Below are 17,065 nucleotides of genomic sequence, written 5' to 3'. Positions count from 1 at the left end.
CTCCAGGCACAGCTAACAGGTCACAAGCACAGTGCATGCAAGTGAAGCAGCACATGACTCATGACTCAGGCCTATCCCCTTGTCTTGGTAGTGAGTGCGTTTGTATAGGCGAGAGCCACAGGTTTGTCCGTGTCGCATTCAGTAGAAAACAAATCTGCGATAGAAGACCTGTCTCAGCACTTGCATGGTGGGGTGCGGGCCCGAACACAGACTGCACGAGAGAAAGGAAACTAGTTCTCACCTCAGCCCTACACGTTAAGAACGCAACAGCTAAAAACAAATCTACATGGAAGATAACATTTTTATGTGCAGTCTTTCACGCCACTAACAACACTGTCCCACAACCTCTACAACTTGAATAATTAGGCAAAGAACATAAATCAACCTTTCATATGTGCTAGTAATTAAATCATTTAAAGTGAACTTGAACTTCATAATTAACAACATACTTATACAGTTGGCTACCTTTTTTACTATTTATTTTTTGCTTGTAACTGATAACAATGATGGCTTGATAGTCTTTTCTTACTCAAGCAATGCATCAGCATGTAAACATTTGATCCTCATACGGACATGGCCCTGCCCAGGGCTCGGTAAACTGTTTTGAAAGTGCAGCTGTGTGTCTTTAGTGTTTTGTCTGCCTGTGCATGCTCTTACAAGTGATGATAACACTGCTGGGTGTCGTTTGACAAGAAATAAAGGATTTAATCAGTAGATCTAAATAAAACCGACACTCCTAATGAAACTGACTGAGTGTGGTTGCGATTGTAGAACGTCCAAATATTGCTTTTTCTTGATCTGAGCCACTGCATTCCAAAATGTTAGTTTAGATGTGTCAACTTCAATATGTAATATCACTGACAGGCATGATTGCCTCATTGTTTATTCCACGTCACTTGTCACAATTTTCCTTAATCTCTTTTAGTTTTTTTGTGTTTGTTTTGCCTTCAACAGATTTAAGCTTACATTGACAAGTGCCAACAGGGAGTGGTTTTTGAAGCAGTGATCTAAAGTGTGTGATGTTTTGCCTGCCATGGACTCCCATGGACAGCCACAGTAAGTCTCAGTTAAGGGAGGATGATCAGAAAGGTAAACCAAGCATCGCAGGGGAGGAATATTGGAATGGGGCGTGTGTTCAGCTACGGTGCAGACACGACCATCGACAGGGGGAGGACAGTTGGGTTGAGAGAGGGGCAGAACTAAAGGTAAGAAGGCTCGTTTGGGGAGATTAGTCGCTGGAGACGTGGTTCTCGTTCAGCAGAGTGTGCCAGCGCTCAATCTTTTTGTCCTTGTTCTTCAGGCACTCGTACCAGTGCTTCAGCCTCTCTCCCTTAGCGGTGATGCCCAGCTGGCAACCTCCTGTAGAGGGAGGGAGAGGCAGGAGAGAGACATGAACCAGAGGGAGAGAAGAGACATGAACCAGAGGGAGAACGCCAACAGTTCACCACAACATGTAATCCAAATCCATATGCAGGACTTACCAATGTAATCATTGGACTTCCCTATGTCATAGTCCCACACAGAGATATCTAGAGTCTTCTTGGCCAGCTCGCCGTGTTTGATGTCATAACCAAACTCCTGTAATGCAATAAAATCAAAACAAATACTTAATCGAATGACTTCAGAGAGCCGCGGTGAACATCATATTTATGTTTTTTACCACGACAATAAACATGAGAACAACCGACCTCGTTGAACTCTGGGTTTAGTGTCTTTTTCTTGATCTGAGTCTTGTTCTTGGCCTTCTTCCCCATATCAGGTCTCAAGCATCTAAAACACACAGAACAAGTCGTCGTTCTACGCTTAGAGCTCAAAGAGGGTTCCGAACGTTCTGAACACTTGTCTTGACGTCAATCGGAACGTTCCGTTCCGGTGAGGACCGTCCGGCGCTCGGCGGGAACCAGACTCACATTTTGACGAACGGGTCGGAGTAGCCGTTGGCGTCCATGGCGGCCAGGTGGACGCAGCGCACCACCCCCACCAGCAGGCGGCTCTGCTGGGTGCTGTACATCAGGGAGATAAGGACCCGGCCGCGCTCCTCAGCCTCCGCACTGTCCTTCCCAGGCTGGGGGGGGAGGGGGAGGGAGAGGGAGAGGGAGAGGGAGAGGGAGAGGGAGAGGGAGAGGGAGAGGGAGAGGGAGAGGGAGAGGGAGAGGGAGAGGGAGAGGGAGAGGGAGAAGGGGAGGGGGAGACTGTGAGTACTGGTGGAGGGGGTTGATGGTGTGTGTGCATGTGTAAGACAGTGTGTGCGTGTGTGTGTCTGGCAGGAAGGAAGAGAAAGTGTGTGTGTCTGGCAGGGAAGAGGTGAAAGTGTAAGTGTGTGTGTGTGTGTGTAATAGTTTGCGCGGGTGTATGTGTGTTTGTCAGAGTGTGTGTGTGTATATATATGTCAGAGTGTGTGTGTGTGTATATTTCAGAGTGTGTGTATGTCAGAGTGTGTGTGTGTATAAGGTTCTCCCCTCATCACACAGGCAGTGTACATGCCCTGACGTGTTGTGGCTGCATTACCTCATCCTCATAAAGTGAGATGCCTCTCGCTGCTCCTGCACTTGCGGTCTTCTTCGTCTGTGGAATGCAGAACATGTGACCTCAGGCCAACCGACCAGCCTAGCAGCTAACGGTGAAATACCTAACCTGGGAATGACCCATCGTGGGGTACTCACAGGAACCACTCTCTCCAGACAAACGCTGAAGTTCTTCTTCTGGTTCATCTTCAGTTTCTTCAGAGCCACTCTGGTTTCTCCGATGAACTCGTTGTGTCCAAACTTGTCCTCGTCACACACAGAGAGCCTGCGAGACAAAGTCTCATCAATCACTTCACAAGGTGATGCTGACAGAAGCAGTTATTATAAATACAAACGACAGCTGCATGAACACACATACAAAATCCTCAGTGGAACGAATTGTATAATTGGGTAGTGTTTGGTGACAAGGGGTTTGGAGAGTCAGATGGCTGAGCGGTGAGGGAGTCGGGCTAGTAATCAGAAGGTTGCCGGATCGATTCCCCGCCATGCAAAATGACGTTGTGTCCTTGGGCAAGGCACTTCACCCTACTTGCCTCGGGGGGAATGTCCCTGTACTTACTGTAAGTCACTCTGGATAAGAGCGTCTGCTAAATGACTAAATGTAAATGTTTGTCTTCCCACAATGCATCACCTGAGAGTTTTGCGCTGCATGTCCTCCTCCGTGAGGCCGTGATAGACCAGGGTTTCGTTCCAGGCCGGGTTGCGGGTGTTTCTCAGAGTCTTGGTGCGTAGTTTGTTAGACTGCGGGGCATACGAGTTAATCAGAATACACACATACACACACACACACACACACACACACAGACAGACAGACATCAAGATAGGTATGACGAAATGTGTAATATTTTTCCACCACAAGGTGGCAGACTTGAGCCTGCTTCAGTCCCACACCGCACACACACACACGTCAGTTCTAGAACCACACTACACGCGTGCTAAACAATGAAAACAAGAGTAAATATCCACCTTGCTGGCCCCTGGCAGCAGATGCAGCTTGACGTAAGGGTCGGCCAGCCCGTTAGAGTCCATCGGCTTCAGTCCCTGAGGAGAGAAGCAGAGAGGTGTTAGCCTGCATGTCAGGCTGGCAGCTGGGATAGGCGAGGGAGTCCCTTTACAGGCCGTGGTAACAGCTTCCTAACACACGTCACTTCAGTGGAAGCGTGTTCCCTGACGGTGTCGAGGGAGTGTACCTTTCCTCGGAGTATGCTGCAGTGGAGGCTGTTGCTCTCTTGTTCGTAGAGCAGGCTGAATTCCAGGGCTCCCAGCGTAGCTGAAACAGACCTGGAGTCAGTAACGCCTCGGGTTTAGTCGACCATAAAGTCATCTCGATATTGATATCGACTGTGTGCCTTCAATGAGACAGATACACTGGCAGTACATCATACACGTGGAGAAAAAAAGAATTTTCAGAAATCAAAAAAAAAAAAAATATATATAGAAATTTCCAGACAAAAACAAGAACAACCGAAGATTACATTTATAAAAGGTTTCGCAGTGAAATGACACTTTCAAACAGACGTTTAATAAGCGTCGAGCTGCTACATGAAAGAGCCTGACAGTCTACGCTCCAAACAAGGCCATCTAGTAAGAGGGAGAGGGAGAGGGAGAGGGAGAGGGAGAGGGAGAGGGAGAGGGAGAGGGAGAGGGAGAGGGAGAGGGAGAGGGAGAGGGAGAGGGAGGGAGAGGGAGAGGGAGAGGGAGAGGGAGAGGGAGAGGGAGAGGAGAGAGGGAGAGGGAGAGGGAGAGGGGGAGGGGGAGGGGGAGGGGGAGGGGGAGGGGGAGGGAGAGGGAGAGGGAGAGGAAAGATCCAGAAAGCGGAGTTATTGAGACCAGCTGGCACTAGAGCTGTGACTGCCCTCTCTTCTCCAACTTCTCCAACTCCATGGAGATCTGGCACAATGAAGACAGGTGCTATTTCTGACATTCCCTCTCTTCTCCAACTTCTCCAACTCCATGGAGATCTGGCACAATGAAGACAGGTGCTATTTCTGACATTTACCATCAAACACAAGGGAACAACTTCAACCAGGGGGGAAATCTAGACTCGGTCAGTGTGTCTGTTGAATCTCAGATAATATGTTCCCCGCGTTGAATTCCCCAGACCCCTAGGAAGTCAAATGATTACCCCGTTTCTCCAGGGAGAGGAGAAGGGGCCAGAGCTGGAAGCACAAAACATGACGTATGACCGACACGACACCGCTCCCATCGCTCAGCCAGAACAAACACCCAAAAAACGGATGTCTCTATTGACTACACATCCTCTCAACCGGCAAAGCAATGATTCACATGCTTGGATCCAGTGTTTGATCGGGATCGTTTATCATCGGCATCTCAGGCTGCTGGGTTTATACCGTCAAGATACCTGCCGTGGCCATTACCTTCACACTCCTCAAGTGCTGAACGGTAATACCAGGCTCACTGACTCACCACGACTGACACTCTCTACCTGCCTGTACTGTCACACTTCAATAAGAAAAACTGTCCAATAAAGCATGTCAAACTCAAAGGAATTTAATTCAACGAATATAATAAATGATATATCTTCATGAAAAGAGAGGTGAGGTCGACTGACTGGTTTCATCCGAGTCGTAGCTGTTGGCCTCGTCCTCCTCCTCCCCTGTGGGGGACTGCTGCCGAGCCGCAGGGGGGTTTTGAACCGCAGGCTGCCTCCTCTCCTCCCAGGCTGCAGGGGGCGCCCTCTGCTCTGATGAGGCAGTGCTGGTGGAGTATCCTCCTGCCTCTGAAGGAGGAACACAGGTGTGTCAGTAGGCCTGGACTAGGACCTGGATTCAGAAGCCTATTGGTCACGTTCCTGGGTTGATATTGTTACAGTAAGGTTGCTTTGCTGTAAAATAGTGCCTTCTTTAGTAGTTTGGTACTGTGGTCTTCAGCCCTGGTCCTCAGGGTCCACTGTCCTGTACGTTTTAGATGTTTCCCTGCTCCATCTCAGCTGGTTCAGATGATTGGGCCATTAACTAGCTCTGCAGAAACCTGATAACCACCCATTAAATTTGTCCCTGAGGACCAGGGTTAAGGACTACTGGAGTTGCACACACTGGAGATAACGTTGTATGTAATGTGGCTGTGAAAGATCAAATGTCTAGTCTTTCAGCTAGTGCCGCAAAACCAGTTTCAGGCGTGGCCTCACCGTTCTGGGCGGCCGGCGTCGCGGCCTGAGGTCTGGAGCTCTGAACCGGCATCGTTTTCTTCAGCACCGCTGGGCTGCTCTGAGCCCCGCCCTCGGCAGCCCCGGCCCCGCCCGGCGCCACGCTCACCTGGGCTGGTTTGACGGCCACAGGTGGGTACCCAGCACGGCTCTGGGGCTCCGGTCCTGCAACGCACACATGGACACACACACACACACACGTATGAACACACATCACTTCCTGTCTCCACCGCTGTGGAATCAGTCCCCAGTCTCTCTGAATCCTTTTGATGTTGCAGCTTTTGCGTTGACCTACATAGGAGTACGCCGAGACAGGCAACCTTGATAACTTTACACAGCCCGTCTGTGATAAGGCTAACATACGTCACTGGTAACTTTATCTAGTGCAAACAGAGGTATCTCTCTCAGAAGTCAAAACCCCATGAATAGAGCCCACCAGGTCCCAGAATGCACCTCACCCTGCCTAACCATGCCCCCTGGTCCTTGACTCTGAAGCAGTTGGCTTCCATTTTGTGAGCTAGATTAATGCTTGGAAGACACACAAACCAGCAACAGAAAAGGTGCTGATTTTCTCAAACGAGACGGAGGAATGAGGACAGCGTTCAAGCCGAGAGGTATGCTGACATTTAGTGAAGATCTTAGCTGCACTGCGAGGATCTGCCAGTGGACGCGACGGAGCGGACAGAAAACTGACTCGACTCATTTTCTCCCTCTCCCTTTCCCTCTCCCTTTTTCTCTCCTCTCTCACACACACACACACACTCTCCTTCTCTCTCTCCTCTCACACACACACACACACACCCTCTCCCTCTCTCTCTCCTCTCTCACACACACACACCCTCTCCCTCTCTCTCTCCTCTCTCACACACACACCCCCTCTCCCTCTCCCTCTCTCTCTCTCTCTCTCTCTCTCACTCTCTCTCTCACTCTCTCTCCTCTCTCACACCCCCTAACCCTCCATGTGAGCCCTACTCTCTGCCCCAACCATCTGTAGTCTCATAACAACAGACCAAAGTCACATGTCTACTGTGTTACATGACAGGATCCATGAGCTGTGCTTGCAGTGGGCTTCCCACCTGGGGCCTGGGGCTGGGTCTTGGCCTGGGTCTTGGCCTGGGTCTTGGCCTGGGTCTTGGCCTGGGTCTGGGGCTTAGGGACCGGTGGGGTCTGGGCGCCTGCTGCCTGCTGGGCACTTGCTTCTCTGGACTTGGATATGGGCATGGGTGAGGGCAGGAACTGCTTGGGGAAGCCTTTGAAGAACCAGGCTCCAGAGCGTTTCCACACCTACAGAAACACATTCAAATGAATACAAGAAAAAAAGAAAAAGAAACTTTTATAAACTGGTAGTTTTCCTGACAACCATCTCCAGATAAATACTGGCTATGCTATGACCAACTAGGAATCACACACACACACACATACACACACATAGCACCCAGGTGTTGATAACCCCAGTCCCTCAGACCCCTTCCCACCTCTCGCTGTTCGCTGCAGATCTTGCAGAGCCACACGGGGCGAGGCCGGCCAGCGCTCTGCACCCCACACTTAGTACACATGTGCTGTTGGACAGGAAAAGAAATGAGTTCTCATTATTGTGAACCAGCAATTACCCCATGACCCCGTCTAAACGTCAGCATATTCATTTAGTAGCAGGGCGCTTATCCAAAGAAAAGCGCAAGGGTGGGAGAAGAAGGAAGGAAGGGAGGGAAGGGTTTGAACCTGCGACCTCTCGATGGGAGGTCAGAATGCTCTAACCACCGTGCTAGAGCGGCAGCTTGAGGAGGTACCTTTTTGCAGTCCTCACAGACCACTGAGCTGACCCCCGGTTGGCCCAGCTGCTCTCCGCACAGCAGGCAGCGGGACACGCCGTCACCACACACCGTCTTCTTCATGTCGTCCAGACGGTTCACCAGGCGCCTGCGGCGGACGGGGGGGGGGGACACAGCACACACACACACACAGAGACACAAAGACAGACACAGAGACACACAGAGACAGACACACACCCACACAGACACACACAGACACAAACACACACCCGTCGTTGTTGAAAGCCAGCCAGGCTGGGTCATATATATTTATTTCATCGCCTGTCATCATCACATCAGATCATTCCCAAAGAACCCAGCTGCAGGACTGGAGCACCAGGGGGTGTCTCTCGTGAGACTAGCCCGGCCAAAGCTCCCGATCTGGGGTCCGGCCCAGACCGAACCCCCCCCCCCTCCCCCCTCACCCAATCCTCTCTTGCTCCATGGCCTCCATCTTCTCAGCCCGGGCGATCACATTGTTGATGATCTCCTTCTCCTCGTTTGTCAGATCGGGACCTGGACCAGGGCCTGGCTGCGTGGTCCAGTTGCCCCTGACAACCACAAAAAGTGGAAGGGGGGGGGACAATCTTGAGGGTCTGTCTGCTACCCAGAATGCATTTTTCCTGATAAGGCCCACAGTCCCACATGCGGTGTGAATACGTGCACATTTGTACAAACCACCACAGAACAAGGCACATTGCAGAGTGAGATTGGGAGAGTGTAGGAGAAGAACATGATGTAATGGCCTACTGAACATTGCGCAACCCCCATATAATCGGGCGACCACACAAACTCACAATCACACATGCATGTGCGCACATTTACACCCACAATCGCACCCTCCCAACACTCAATCCCCTTAACAAAAGGTAGCTGTGTACAATGCAGGCTGGTGTGAAGGGGAGGGGAGGGAGATAAATAGAGATAGTCTCCACACTTACTGCTCCTTATCGCTGTGGCGCAGGACGTAAATCGGAGGGAGCAGACAGGAGAGGAGAACAGAGGTTAGAGGGAGGAGAGGAGAGGAAGGGGTTAGAGGGGAGGAGAGGAGGGGTTAGAGGGAGGAGAGGAGAGGAAGGGGTTAGAGGGGAGGAGAGGAGGGGTTAGAGGGAGGAGAGGAGAGGAAGGGGTTAGAGGGGAGGAGAGGAGGGGTTAGAGGGAGGAGAGGAGAGGAAGGGGTTAGAGGGAGGAGAGGAGAGGAGGGGTTAGAGGGAGGAGAGGAGAGGAGGGGTTAGAGGGAGGAGAGGAGAGGAAGGGGTTAGAGGGGAGGAGAGGAGGGGTTAGAGGGAGGAGAGGAGAGGAGGGGTTAGAGGGAGGGGAGGAGAGGAGAGGAAGGGGTTGGAGGGAGGGGAGGAGAGGAGAGGAGAGGAAGGGGTTGGAGGGAGGAGAGGAAGGGGTTAGCGTCGGAGAGCAGCAGCTGTGCCCTAGCCTGCGCTGCCCTGCTGTGCTTACTTGGCGTGCATGCTCGTCTGCCTGTCGCTGGCCGTCCAGCGCTCGGAGCTACCGCCCATCACCGTGTCCGTCATGGCTGCCGCACTCTGGAGGTGGACGCACACACACACCCACAAGCACACACACACAGACACGCGTACACACACACACACACACACACACAGACACAGTATATTATTTACACACACACACACAGTATATTATCTATACACGCATGTACAGTTTACGTGTTAACAGTTTTTTGTAAGACTGTTGCTCCTCCTTTCCCCCCCCCCCCGCCAGCTATAATAATATAATTTATATTTTTTTTTAAATTCTGATCACTCCTTTATGTACTCCACTAAGTAAAAATGACTACTAATACTGGCTTGTTTATCCGGCGACTGTTTCACAGCCTACTACAACACCTAAATCCTTGCACGGAAGCATAAATGTCTCCATTCAATTGACTGTGAAATTTTTCATCCATTTTAATGTCAAGTGCTTATGCAGCACTGACTTCAGCATGAATACTGCCCACTCTCTCATCAGCAAAGTCCTCCGTGCTGAGTTTGTGGGCCAAGATTGTGCCAGCCTCAAATTGGCTACGAGACAAGACGCACTTAAACTAATTAACGCCAGCAACTAATATGAACGCAGAAGACAGTCAACAAGCACAAGTGAAATGAACAACAATGGAAAAACATCACTTTGGATGAACTGTCAAATGATGATCATCCGTGTAAAGACAGAACGTCAGGTCTGTTATCATGACGCGGGGTTCTGATGCAACCTCAGAGCAATTCAAAAGAAAGACTGACAAAACGACAACAGAAAGGGAAAAGAGAAGTACCTGTGGCCGTATCTGCTGACTGTGCGTGAGGGTGAAGGTACGCTTGATTCGGTTCTCGGCTGCCCACCGTCAGGGGATGTGTGGTCCAGACCCGGGCCACAGCAGGGTGGGGGAGAGAGGCCAGCAGACTACAAACAGAAGACGATTCTCCTCTCCGTGTTTCACCAACTCTTCAGTCTGAATCGCAGACGAGAGTAGAAAAATGAGACGTGAACTGATGGTGAGAGAGAGAGAGAGAGAGAGAGAGAGAGAGAGAGAGAGAGAGAGAGAGAGAGAGAGAGAGAGAGAGAGAGAGAGTGGTATGAAGAGAAGGGGAGGGAGAAAAAGAAAGCGTAAGGAAAGCGGAAAAAAAAGAAAATCAATATATCTCATTTGTCTCCCTGATTGCTGTAAGCGATCACTCCATAGAGCTCCACGACAGCACTGCAGAAGATAGCAGAGAGGAGGCTTCCTGCATTGGCCTGAGGGGACGTATTAGCAGTGTACACATGCCATGCCCTGAGCCTCACAAACACACAGCTCTCTCCTTCGCTGCACAAAATGAATCATCTCGTCTTGCGTTCAGGATAGCTCTACTGAAGAGGTAGATGGGAGACACATGCAGGAAACACAGAGACTGTCTGCTCCCCCACCAGTTGACATCTAGCTATGCTGCCATGGCCTCGTGCTGGCTGGTGTGATGCTTCGGGCTGACTGAAAGGGGGTGTAGGAGGGTTGGGGGGGGGGGGGGGGCGGTGGTCATTAGCCGAGACGTTAATTCAATTCGTTCTTTGAGGGAAATGAAGTCAACGCCTAGGGCTTGGTTATCGTGCACAGCTCCTCGCCTTGATCCACTTGTGGGCACCGCTGAACGTGCGTCACATCTATGACCGGTTGGGTGCTGCCGTCAGTCTGAAACCCTGTTTAATTCACAGACACGATGACTCAGTTAGGTTGACGAGACGACCTGAAGAGGAGCTGGAGTTTTTATTAAATGTCACGAAACCTGTCTGAGGGCGGTGGTGGTTTTTGTTTTGTTTTCGAGTGGACTGTGTTGTCTGAGAAGACCACCACACACACACACATTTACATTTAGCAGAGACTGTTATACAAAGCAACTTAGTAAGTACAGGGACATTCCCCCCTGAGGCAAGTAGGGTGAAGTGCCTTGCCCGGGGACACAACGTCATTCGGCACGGCCGTGAATCGAACCGGCAACCTTCTGATTGGTAGCTCGATTCCCTAACCACTCAGCCATCTGACCCGACCACACACCGACCATGATGATCCCAGTGAGGGAGGACGGAGGACGAGGAAGACGGCGGGAGGTGAAGAGGAGAGGAGGAGGGAGGATACGAGAGGAAACAGAGGAGTCCTGGCATCGATTCACGTTGTCATCGCCATCATCCCTCACTCGCACTGCAGGAAGTACTCAGTGTAGCTTTTCACATGGGGGAGTGGAAGACCAATTTAGAAACCTGCGACTCACTCAAGGGCTTAACAGGATAGTCAATACCTACATCTACATCAGGATTCCACACACTAATCCTCTTTTCTCACCAGCTGTATTATTATACGTTTCTCAGGTTTTATCACTGGCCGATAATATAGAGATCCATTCATAAGGGAGGTAGTTATATTATTACTTGCATTGACAGATTTGGAGACCCTAGCCGTCATTTGCATGCAAAATGAATTTGCTTTCCACACACTGCCTGGTGCACTTGTTCACTGTGTTACTTAGGCTTGATTTGAAACAGTGCTCTAACCTTCAGAAGTACATATTTATTTCCGTTAAAATCCAATAAACTTGAATTGGAAGCATGCATCTTGGACCCACAATCGCCCCCCTGAAAAAATGATTTCCATGGTGTAAAGAAGGTCCAATATTCTGAAGACGGTGAGGTTGGCTGAGCAAGAGCAGGAAGCATTGATGCTGGATTGATCTAGTGGGGGATCATGTACTGAAAGGAGAGGAACCAGGAGGGGGGAGGGCCCAGGAGGGGGGAGGGCCCAGGAGGGGGAGGAACCAGGCGGGGGGAGGGCCCAGGAGGGGGGAGGGCCCAGGAGGGGGGAGGGCCCAGGAGGGGGGAGGGGGGAGGGGGGAGGAACCAGGAGGGGGGAGGGCCCAGGAGGGGGGGAGGGGGGAGGAACCAGGAGGGGGGAGGAACCAGGCGGGGGGAGGGCCACAGATAAGAATGGCTGACTCCCAGGGGATACATTTCTTTGAACAATGGCTAGATTTAAACAATTTTCCCAACTGACCTTGCAAATGCCTCTGTGTGTATATATCACCTGCATTCACCTAGCTGGCAGCCAGAACCACACTAAAAGAATCGTTTGCTTTCAAACAGTTCTAGGTTCAGAACAAATGGAACAAGCTTGCTTCATCTGCCTTCGTGATTTGGACACTTTTCTGGGAGCGTAAAAAAGCTTTCCTTTGTTCTCAAACATTGTTGAGGGGGAACAAGTGAAGTGCTTCTGGAGATGGCTCGTCTTGTGTGTAACCTACAGTTCAGACGAGAAAGAGAACACAGCATAGCTGAAACACAAAACCCTTCTGACACTATTGTCTCAGAGGACTGACTGTCATTTCAGTTGTTCTCGGTCCACAATGCAGATGGTTACGTCTAACCTTGCTTGTCAGATGGTTTGTTACAAATATCCATCTAAGTAGTCATTCGTAGATACAGTTTGGAAGAGGGCAGGCACTTTCAGAAAATACTTGGCAGGAGTTTCGATGAACCATCTGTCTATCACAGTCCATCACGGGCTAATTTCAACCATGCTGCCAGAAGTTCTTTACAGGACGCTAATTGGCCTGAACGACTGTAGTTTGGGCACAAACAGATAACTTGGAGCTTAGCAAGATGGATTCTTGGTTGGTGTGGATCTCATGAGTCCAGCTGTCTCACCAGGTCAGGCTAAAACCCCCCTCCACGCACACCTTTTTCGAAGATTCCACAAAGCAATTCAGAGCAATTCCCCTGCCTCCTCTGCAACAGAGGAGGACATTTCTAAAGTGGGTTAATGAAATTCTGAGATCAATGCTAACTCCCACGATTGCTTTCACTTTAATTAATCATTCATCAGGACGGTATTTCCTGTTGTTTAGTCCATAAACTGACAGAACTTCACATGTCTCGACTCCATCTAAAACCTGGTTTGGTTTCTTCTGAAGTCATCGCACTCCCAAAGACATTGATTGTTCATGTCCTTAGTAGGAGCTGCACTGTTCCGCTCGAATCCAGCAACCTTACTTAAATGCCTTCATTTGAAATCAATCCAAGTTGTACAGCCCTCGTTACAAGCCATGTCACACAGAGAGTTTTACAGAGGCTCAGAGATCAGCACCTATAACCAACCGAAACCCCTCATTTATTTAAATGTGTGCCCTTTTTTTCCCCAAGACTGTATCCTTCACACACTGTAGTCTAACTGCAAAATAGCAATTTCTTTTTGATATGGGTGTTTGGTTGAGATTAGAGTGAAAGTGTTCATACGAATGCCTATAAATTGGAAAAATGGCTTGTTGCCAGTTCTCTGTTAACAGTGTTTCTAGGTTTTACAGCTGGCAGATTGGCACAGTCAGGCCAGGGCGGGAGAGAGGGGTTTCATCGATCCGGGGCAGAGCCCAGTCACAAACCTGTCTGTAGCCGAGCCCTCGATAGAATCATTACACACCCGCCGGCCATGCTCCCCTCTTGTTATTTACATTATTTATGGCACAAATGACGGGTTTCTGTGAAACTCTCTAAAAAACAAATCTTTCTCAAACCGCATATCAGCTGATCCACCGTTCAATCACAGTGGGGTTTTTTTCACTTTGACCGAGGATGATGCGAACCGGAGGATACTGCCACCTGGAAACGCAATCTCTCTGTGCGGAGGCCGCTCAAACGCTTCCGTCCAGCACGGTGCTGGGCTGGGGTGGAGGAAGGCTCGCTGGTGGTGGTGGGGGGGGTGGAGGGAGGAGGGAGGGGGGCGACCAATGGCAGTCATCCGAGCATGCCTCCATCCCTCCATCCCTCAGAAGTGGAAGGCGAGATGGCGAGATAAAAACCCTTGGGGGCTTGGAGTTGGACGTGACTGCAAAGCACTGCGCCACTGTAGCCCTACACTGCAGGGGGAAACATCGCTCAGCATTTCTTAATTATTTACAACCCCCCCCCCCCCCATTCCCATCCCTCCCGCCCCCTCACCCCCCCCCCCCGCCCCGCGCCCGCCCCCCACTCCTCACTCTTGGAGCAGGTTCTCCTGTCTCATCTTTTAGGCCTTACTGGGCACTTTTGGTTACTCATTACTCTATCTGCAAGCTTCTGGAAATTATGTGTCTAATCACGTACGGAGGACTGGAGAGAGAGGGGGGAGGGGGGAGCCTGACAGGATTTGGGGTGGGGGGGGGGGGAGTGACAGCTTCAGCTGCGACTGCAGGTAAACCTTTTGGCAAGTTTTGTGTGTAAGATGGAGAGCATCTGTATGTGTGTGTGTGTGCGTGTGTGTGCAGGTGTATGTATACGAGTGTGTGTGTGTTAGTGTGTGTGGGATGGGGGGGGGGGGAGAGAGGGGGGGTTAAAAGTCACTGACATTAATAACTTAGCCCTGTTTTCAGTCATAAAAACAGAGAAGCCAGAAACCATCTGTGTGGCCATCTGGGAGAATCGGGAGGCACTTCCCCCCTCCTGCCCAGCCCCACTTCCTCCTGCCCGGCCCCACCTCCTCCTGCCCTGCCCCGCCTCCTCCTGCCCTGCCCCGCCTCCTCCTGCCCAGACCCACCTCCTCCTGCCAGGCCCCACCTCCTCCTGCCAGGCCTCACCTCCTCCTGCCCTGCCCCGCCTCCTCCTGGCCAGCCACACCTCCTCCTGCCAGGCCTCACCTCCTCCTGGCCAGCCACACCTCCTCCTGCCCGGCCTGGCTCCAGGGCTTGCCCTGGCCCTCTAACAAAACAGGAAAGACCCGCCTGTGACCAACAAGCCCTCGTGCTGTTGCTACCCTGCTGCCATGGCAACCTCATCCAAACGTACAGAACAGGGACGAGACTGGAAGGGAGCTTTGACTCACAGGCGTAGAAGTGCTTGGAAACACACTCGCACAAGCGCCACAAAAAGCACACACACACACACACACATAAACCCGGTCTTAACTGCAGTCTCATCATTCAAACGTCTTAAACGCCTCTCCTGTGTTCTCTGCATCTTACGCCACTGCCGTCGCGGCGGAAACCCCAGGACAGTTGTTGTCGAGCCCGTCGACGATACGGGTTTTCATCTCCCCCCCCGGCTAATGTGCACGAACGAGCGTCTTCGGCACGTCGCTAATCGTGAAGGCGTGAAGAGTCGGGATGTGGCTGCCTCTCAGTGTGAGACTCCAGGGCTCTCTCTCTGCACGTCACCTGGTGACTCATACCCCCCCCCCTCACCCTGCAGGTGAGAACAAGGATGCTGGGGCTGCTGTGACCAGTCCCCCCCCCACCACCGCAACCCCCCCCCCCCCCTCCCTCCCCCCCCCCCGATATCCTTTACGTCTTCCTTTCATCTCAGAGAGACCCAAACCGTTAGATGTCGGACAGTAAGTCAGACCACTCAACCACTACAGACTCAATAGCCCCTGCTCATACCGAGAGCCAAAGTCCATGACACACAGCTATCGATCCATTCTGATAGATTGGGGATGCGCATCCATGGTCATAAACACAGGGAGAAATATTATATTTCCTGTTTTGTTTTTTTCCTTGTTGTTTTGGTTGATTCCTTCCAGATCATTGTGGTGAATGAGATACGAACTAAGCTGCTGAACACCAGTCTGGTGAATCTGGCACACTTCAACCGCGGGCTATCCGACGCTACCTCAGGCTCTGCCAGATAACTAGAGGAAACCAGCACACCAGGGTTGTTTCACAGATCCTGTGTTTGCAAACAACCATCTCCATCCTAAAAACAGACCGTCTTTAGCTTGGCTGTTAGGGTGAGACCAGCGAGAAGAGAGAGACGAGAGCTTGGTGTTGAGTTGTGCTCTGGAGGCAGGAGAGACTGTTAGCCGTGTTTCCCTACGTAGACTGGGGTGCATGGGCGTATGTAGCCTTGGAGCCCCCCCAAATGTTTAATTAAACCCTACCAAAAATTATTATAATAAAAAAAGATGTATATTAATAATTTTCGTCTTCATATTTTAAATCTAAATGTGTTAATTTCTCTTCCTAAAACCCACTAGAGGAAACTATTTAAAAGGATATTTTCAAAAATTTCTACTGGGGGAACATGCTCCTAGTTTTGCTGGGTCACAGGAAAAATAATAGGTTTTATCTATGGGCTTAGCCCCTCCAAAAGTGGGAACCTAGATTTGCCCCTGCTGGGGGCATGAGGGCACATCTCAGGATATTGACCATAACACAGCAACATTGTGATGTTTTGATATTACCCTGTCTGTGCTGTGAAGATTCACATCCAGACACATGGTCTAACACGGTCTGACATGTCAGGTGGCAGAGCGGTTAGGGAATCTGGCTAGTAATCTGAAGTTTGCCAGTTCGATTCCCGGCTGTGCCAAATGATGTTGTGTCCTTGGGCAAGGTACTTAACCTCGGGGGGAATGTCCCTGTACTTACTGTAAGTCGCCCTGGATAAGAGCGTCTGCTAAATGACTAAATGTAATGTAAATGTCTTAGGCTTCTTCTCAATGTGCATTCTACACAACACAGGAGTCATGAATCTATACCGGTTGTGTCCATGGAAACAAGGAGACCGGAGGAAGAACATCAGGTTGATTAAACGTTGAATGTCTGCCATGTGAATGTGTCTAATTACAGGGCAAAAAAAATACATGAAATGAAACGTGCTTTTGTGTTCCAAGCAAATAGGGACTAAGCCTTTACGTGCGCGCACAGTGGTAAAAACCATGCCTTCATCTAGAAACATTTCCCGCAGTCCTAGAAATTGCATAAAATAAGAACCAGGAAGAGTCCCTTAGGGGCTAAGGCATGGGAGGAAAGGGGGGGAGGCGGATGAAAACAAACCAACGCTACAGAAACATGGGGACATCTACCCTGTATCCTCCAGCCCTAAATTATGCAGTTATGCATGCAGAGCACTTATCTAGCTCTTTCTATATATTTATTTTCCCACATCTCCTCCACAAATTCCCATCTTTTCCCTTACTGGCTACATTCATGTAGTGAGTGATCGTGGAGGATCATTTTGGGCTCCCTTCACCCCTGTCTTCACAAACAGACCACATTCTGTCCTCCATCATCACCCCCTCTCTCGTTTTCCTTCTCTGCACCAGCAGAAGCATACTGGGAGAGGCT

The 17,065-nt window shown here is 50.6% G+C and overlaps 1 protein-coding gene across 1 annotated transcript; it reads right to left on the bottom strand.

Annotated features, from left to right (window-relative positions):
- Positions 1 to 1,170: 1,170 nt before the first annotated feature.
- Positions 1,171 to 8,050, bottom strand: LOC124464911 (rabphilin-3A-like). The gene is made up of 15 exons (XM_047016831.1): positions 7,925 to 8,050; positions 7,479 to 7,608; positions 7,167 to 7,250; positions 6,768 to 6,975; positions 5,674 to 5,856; positions 5,098 to 5,265; positions 3,716 to 3,795; positions 3,492 to 3,566; positions 3,157 to 3,266; positions 2,664 to 2,790; positions 2,509 to 2,565; positions 1,911 to 2,065; positions 1,689 to 1,770; positions 1,482 to 1,578; positions 1,171 to 1,359 (listed from the first exon to the last, which is right to left on the bottom strand). The coding sequence occupies exons 1-15, from the start codon at positions 7,951 to 7,953 to the stop codon at positions 1,229 to 1,231; spliced, it is 1,716 nt and encodes a 571-aa protein (XP_046872787.1). The 5' UTR covers positions 7,954 to 8,050; the 3' UTR covers positions 1,171 to 1,228.
- Between the last annotated feature and the right edge of the window lie 9,015 nt (positions 8,051 to 17,065).

This window comes from Hypomesus transpacificus, unplaced genomic scaffold (genome assembly GCF_021917145.1).
Source record: "Hypomesus transpacificus isolate Combined female unplaced genomic scaffold, fHypTra1 scaffold_42, whole genome shotgun sequence".
Lineage (NCBI taxonomy): Eukaryota > Metazoa > Chordata > Actinopteri > Osmeriformes > Osmeridae > Hypomesus > Hypomesus transpacificus.
The sequence above is the reverse complement of the archived record's forward strand: the minus strand, read 5'-3'. Positions and strand labels throughout refer to the sequence as shown.

Excerpts from the sequence above, each read along its gene's own strand:
- LOC124464911 (XM_047016831.1), bottom strand. The coding sequence starts at position 7,953 with ATGGAGGCCATGGAGCAAGAGAGGATTGG. Across the intron at positions 7,251-7,478 it reads TCTGTGAGGACTGCAAAAAG|CACATGTGTACTAAGTGTGG; the intron begins GTACCTCCTCAA and ends CCTGTCCAACAG. Across the intron at positions 3,796-5,097 it reads CTACGACTCGGATGAAACCA|CTACGCTGGGAGCCCTGGAA; the intron begins GTCAGTCGACCT and ends GGTCTGTTTCAG.